We start from the raw sequence: 6568 nt of genomic DNA, 5'->3' as shown, positions 1-6568 counted from the left end.
GTAGCTCACTAAAAATTCGATCTGCTCATTCTACCAGTTTTCTTTTTACTAGCTGCGTCGCCAGTCTGTACAGAACCAAAGTTACTGCTATTCGGTGGTATAATGTTATGCTATCTTCATTTCCCTTGCCTTATATGGTAATCTCATTCTGCATAGTTTCCAAATCATTGGGTACCTCTCACTCATTATTATTTGATCACTTCCCTCTCTTAACTTTAATGAGCTTTTCTGTCTTTCTTCTCGTTTATTTCCCTTTGTTCAATTCCGTCCTCGTATCCGTTATTTCCTCTAACTTAAACGCGCAGTCGCTTTTTATCCTCTTAAAACCTGCCCCAAGAATTTCGAGTTCGGCCCGCTGCTCCCGTCTGGAAACCTTGGGTACGCCTCAGCAATGTCGAGGCGTACCCACGGTTTATAGACTGGCGCCCAAAAAAGCGTTTTTCATCTACAGTGGCCAGACTAGCTCTCAAAGCGCGGCTGCTTGCAAACGTCTATAGTAGCTTTATTGTAGTCTCGTCTGAAGTGAGATATGATAGATATTTTGGTTGGAACTGAACATTTTCCATCGCGCCTATTTTATTCGCGTAAAAAGCAAAATAATTAAAAAATATATAATATTGCCTTCTAAGTCGCTCAGTTTTATTTTTCGTATTCACAACTTGCTTCGTTTTCGGCGACGCCATAGAACAGCTGGCAAGAAACAATTGACTAAGTAGCTGCGTAAAATTCGGATCAGGGAGAGGCGTGATAGGACCGCCTGCCTCTATGCCACCGCATTTTAGTCGTACGTATTTAAGTCGTAGACAAAGGTCAATTCAACTAAAAGAAGCATCAGCATGTTGTCGGTTTGGATGCTGGCGCTGTGCTTATTGCTATCGGGGGGGATATCAGAAGGGGATGAAGATCAGATATTAAGTGAAGAAGCGGAATTACAAGGGATAACTTCGACAACGCCATTGTCTGGGCCTATTTTCAGCTATGCCGAGACAAATCCTCAACTTCAGAAGTATCAAGACGCTTGGAAAGTAAGCTATATTTAGTGGATATCACTTTGTTTTGTTGAAACCTATGAACTGAAAAAAAAAGGTTCCACCACCAAGAAAACAAACACTCCGTTTTCAGTGTTCAATGTCTTGAGGCATTTCATGGAGCTTATCTGAGCACTTGTCTTGATGGCGTGGCCTCAAACGGCCTCAATGGCCTAAAAAATGGGAAGCTTATACCGAATTACTTAATGACTCTCTTTCTCGTAGGAATTCGGGGTGGAGCCTCTTTTGCAGCTCTTATGTCAGAGCATAATATGCACAATATTCACTCAGTGCCTATAAGTATCTTTATGAAACGAGGCCGACACGACATTTTTTTAAATCTGCACTTGGTATATATCTACAATTTTAGTTATATTCTAGGATAACCGGGCGTAATTGAGCATTAAAAATACGATGAAGCTGATGACATCAACTAGAGTGACGACTGAGAAAATAGCCGTTTATTGCTAAGCACCAAGCTAAATCGCTTAATAGCGATTGAAAAGAAAAAAACTCTAGGCCCGTTCGATGATCATGCCTAATTCATTAAACACTAGGTCAATTATAAAGAATGTAGACATAAATCTAGATCTTGCATTCATTGGCCAAAAGGAAAAGTTCCTTTTTACTACCTTTCTTGAGGGATAAATTACAGGCATACTCCTTCATATATAACAACTGTAGCGCCGCGTTGACGTGAGCGCGACTTAGCGGCACCAAATCCAGCCAATATATTTAAAAAAAAATGGTCAAACTGTAGTCTAGCTGGTGTAAGTTGAACATGATAGTAAACCTGAGACTGGGGTAGGATGACGGAAAACGGAAAAAAAGACGGAAATATAGCAGGCAACATCTTGCTTGTCTGGGCTTGCGTAAACGGCGTAATATTCTAGGAAAGCGCATCGCATTCGAACCGCTATATGGAGGTGGATCGAGACGGTAAGGGCGCATTCACACGGCCTGAGTGAGCAGAGGTAGCATAACATTTTGTAAAGGGGATGATTATGGGACGGCGTCCGCTCCGGCATCTGCCATACGTTTGTTGCGGGAGCGGGTGAACAGATCATAACATCCCAAGCAGCACGGATTTTGGCTAAGCATTGGCCAATGGCTGGCGATGGTCTTTTGGCCAATTATTAAAGAGTGGCCCTTCATCGGCCAATGATTGGCCGATGGCTGATGGCCAGTGGGCAGAGGGCAATAGCCAGAGAAAGGCCAGTTGTCGGCCGATGGCTGGCCACTCTCTGGCCACTGGCCAGAGGACTATTGCCAGCCATTCGCCAATGATTAGCCCTATCTCTGCTGCTTGGGATGGCGGCAGGGTAGAGCAGTCTTGGGCGCTTGCGTGCAATTTCTTCCCAAAAGTGGAAGGAAGGCCGTCCGGTTCGTTCTGTGGTACCCGTGCCTGGAGGCATATTGGGACATCCTCGTGGTGTAATCCAACAAAGCAAATCTAGGTTGATAGCTGATCGGCCTACATGAACGTTCCTATCTTTCGGAAGCAGCCGACGACCGTGACCTTTCGCGCTCGATGTTTGACATAACACGGCTTGTCACAGTAAAACGCAGCAGAGCTCACACGATGTTCCATGGCGGCAACCGACGATGACGGCGACACGATGGCGTGCGATATTAGTGGTAAACAACTGTTTTTAATGTGTAGTCAAAAGCGTCGGCCCGGGAGAATAATCGCGCGTAGAGGCACGCACGAATATGGACCAGTTCCAATAGGGCCGTAAGCAAGAAAATCTCCGAGGTGGCATATCCAATTACATGCGTAACAATTGCGGCTTTTTACATTAGCCTAGCCCCTTCCCCCCCCCCCCCCCCCCCTCCATTGTCTGTTTCCACCGCGCAAACCAGGCAACGTAAACAATGGAGTCGCCGCCGCGTGCATCGTTGCGAAGGTGACGCGTTTGTGACTGCTTGAAGAAACATCATGAGCCAGTCCACTCTGTGAAGCTGCATGACTATGGAGGCTTTTTAGCACACGAACTAGACGGGACACAGAATTTTGAACAAAGGTACGAACATATTTATTGTCTTGGTCGGTGGTCATCGTGAAGAAAGTTACGCTCACACATTTATTGTTGTCTTGACCGGTCGTCATATTTTCACGTGGACGACTATTGCCGCCCCGAGGAGTTGGAGCAAACTAGACACTCGCGACGGGATCACCCCCATATGGAAAGTAGACACGCGCAACGGGACCGCAACCCCCGGAGAACGGAAGGAAAGGAAACTAGGAACGCAAGCGGGGGCTTGGAACGATGACAGAGAGGGCAGTACGAGCGTAGACATGGCCGACGCGGGTCGCACAGTGGCAAATCTTTGAGAAACCTTTATTATCTACCTGAGAATCTACTGATCTTGAAAATGGAACCCATTGATAACTAATCTACTGTATAGGCCTACTGCTAAAGTACCCAAGCATCCATGAGAATGCAGGGAATGGTGTTCCACGCGCCGCACGTGTGGGTGTCTGCAGCAGTAACTGTTCTAAAGCAAAAGGCTAAAACAAATGGCATCTTACGCGCGTTCGTTACCGCTTTAATTGGGTAATTATTACAAATCTTTCATACGGGAAGGACGTGCGTGTGCCGCGCCGGCGTCTGCAGCAGTGACTGTTTTAATGCAAAAACCTAAAACAAATGCCATCTTGCACGCGTGTTCGACAACGCTTCATTTTGGTTATTTACTTTGAATTTTTTTATACGCAGAAGGCGTGCGCGTGCGGGCGCGTGCGGCGCGTGCGGCGGTACGATCGTAGAGTTTTTGTTGACTCACATAAAAAAATCCACGGAACCCTAGCAATAAACACCTTCGCTGTAAAAGGTCAATGAGGCACCCCAGATTTGCCTCATGGTTTTACTTTTGGGGAACTTCTAAGCGAGCTTAACGCTGCGAGCAAATTCTGCAACCAATATACATTTTCCATCGACGAGCGACGTATGTAGAGCTGTCTTCGAACAACTGAATGGCAACCAACTTACCTCCGCCCGTCAGAATACATTGACATCGCATCTTAGAAAAAAGGGTCTCCCCCTTAAATTGCCAAACACTCATGTTCCTTAAAGACCGACCAACGAAACCATTTTCCGCAAGTTAGGAAAATGCCCCTCGCTCCCTCCTCTTTTCACTCTCTCCTAAAAATCACGTGACGGCAGAGGCTTCTTTTGTGTCGGCTTTTTCTGTAGGGATAATCCTCAAAAAGCGCGAAACGAGCGGCTAGCTGCGAGCGCCACAACGACTTTGAGACGTCCAGGTGTCTTCCCTCGTTGACGCGGGCACGCGCAATCCGCAGGATTGAGGAAGCCAGCGCGACCGCACTCTTTTTCCCATGAGCTGCAGGTCCGAGGCCGCTCGGTCGGTAGAGATCGAGGGGTCGTGGTATGCTGGGTTCGTTCCAGCAGCCGCTTTCTGGCATCGCGCGGCTGCTGAACCATTCTCGCGTCTGCACACGGATTGGCTTGCACAATAAAGGGTTCAGGTCGTCGATAATACATTTATTTCCGAAACTTATAAATCAAGTGGCTTTCCCTAATCTCTTCATTACTGTTTGAAACACATCTCCTCTCATAGGTAATTGTTCATCCCATTTTGGACTCTTTTGCGTATTTATTCCTCCTTACGTCTGCTTGATGACTGTTTTATAACTTGATAAAGACCTTTAAATATTGGCGCGGGCTTGCGCGATCAACGCTGTCCCGGATTTATTCAAAATTGGAAAGATTGGCGTCAGGAGGGGTTGAAGAAGCAAACCGTAATTTTTTCTTCTAATGAGGACGGCACAATCGTAAGATAGGTCTTTGCTTCACCTGTATCCACAACGCCCCATCGTTTGCACGATCATAATTTCTCAGTGACATGTGTATACCACCTTTTACTCATGGTTACTATAGATGGGGCCCCACAGGCTTTCCCGTTATCAGCGAGTCGACTTTCTAACGACCGGCGACTCTCCTGAGTGAGAATAAATATTATCACCTTCAAACAATATCCACCCCTTTCTCCCCCCCTTTCCCGAGTTGGGGAAATATCAGGCAACTCCGGGAAGCAGCCTGCAGACTGCGCTTTTCGGCTGCTCATTCTCAACACATTCGAACGTGGAAGTAAACACATCACATCAACGACGCCCTGTTTATTTGCAACCTAAATAATGTGGCTCTTCTGTTGGGACCCAATCAATTTCATCATCAATCATTATTTGTTACAACTTCATGGTGATTGTGTGTTCGTAGTGATGCCACAAAGTGGTCGATTCAAAGGGAGAAATAGGTCCTCGTATTTATTTTGCGGAAATACTAGCTCCTGTGACGCTCTAGTGCGTAAGGTCAAAGCACCCGAGGCAGTGCGTAATACTTTAAAACTGTCGTTGATGATGAAATATTTGTGGGAAGCGCGTAAAATTGTTTACACCACGAAGACATACCTAAACACCAGAAAATATTGCAATTGCAAAAAAATACAAAAAAAAAAACAAAAAAAAAAAACGATCAGCCTGTGAAAACCCTTGCTTTCTCCCCCCCCCCCCCCCCTCTCTCTCTCTTCTTTTTTTGCGCCACTACAAAAAAAAAAACGGCCGAGCAACGAAATTGTATCAAAACCTCGCTTCTTGGAGAAAGGACACCAGGATATATGGTTGTGAATAGGAGTATTTCCATTTTCCTTCCACGCGATTAAAAGGCAAGACGCTGGGGGAATTTATGTGCACTTGCATGCTGCATCTAAAAGAAAGTACCAGATTTCTAGTGCATGTCAATCTACATGTAAATTGTTTAATCAGTGTGCACAAGCATTCGCGGCCTGGAGGATGACATGGAAGCATGGCGGAAAGCGGCCTGCTGGAAATAGAAGTCTCTATTGCACTGCACTGGTGTGAAACATTATTACGTATTTTTGTTTTATTTATGTGCGAAAATAAAAACAGCCTTTAGAAACCGAACACTGAGTTTTGAGGAGCGCCGAAGGGATATAAAAAACCGGGACAACCTGAACAATACGAGGCGCCTTGCGTCACTCAGCTTTTCCTGGTTTCTTGTTTTTTCCGGAGCCTTTTAAAAGGGGATGAACAATTATAAACAGATTGACCCGACTTGCCACATTAGAGCAGTTCATTTTCATTATGACAGGCTCTCTTCAAGCATCTTGCATAGTTCAGCTTGTACTGGTCCGTTTTTATTTTCGGTTCCTATCAAAAAGTGATCTCTAAGCCACTGGACCAACCTACAACATTCAAAATTTACGGAAGCGGAGAAGTGGTGGGGAGGGCTAAGCGGGCAAGGGTTGCACGCCTCTCGAACCACCGTCCGTTACATTTGCTTAGTGGCTGGGCTTTGCGAGCAGAATGCGAGCTTGCTCGAGTAACTTGGATCCGTAGGTGGGCGAACGATACGCCTCTGGGTTTTGCGTCACGCCTGCATTTCAAGGGTCAGAATTACTGGTTCCCGACACCAGCACGATTGACGGCCCCGTCTGCGTCTTTGATTGTATATTGATACGGAGAAGAAGGAGAAGAGCGCGACGGCCCGCGGCCGTAG

General features: G+C 46.1%; 1 protein-coding gene across 1 annotated transcript in view; it reads left to right on the top strand.

Annotated features, from left to right (window-relative positions):
• Positions 1 to 826: 826 nt before the first annotated feature.
• Positions 827 to 6568, top strand: part of LOC115332805 — a 48783-nt gene continuing 43041 nt past the window's right edge. Inside the window, exon 1 of the mRNA XM_040209024.1 lies at positions 827 to 1025. Within this exon, the coding sequence (XP_040064958.1) occupies positions 837 to 1025 (189 nt within the window). The 5' untranslated portion in view covers positions 827 to 836. The remainder of the gene's footprint in view (positions 1026 to 6568) is intronic.

This window comes from Ixodes scapularis, unplaced genomic scaffold, assembly GCF_016920785.2.
Source record: "Ixodes scapularis isolate PalLabHiFi unplaced genomic scaffold, ASM1692078v2 PGA_scaffold6__148_contigs__length_123643588, whole genome shotgun sequence".
Lineage (NCBI taxonomy): Eukaryota > Metazoa > Arthropoda > Arachnida > Ixodida > Ixodidae > Ixodes > Ixodes scapularis.
This window is presented reverse-complemented; position numbering and strand designations above follow the sequence as displayed.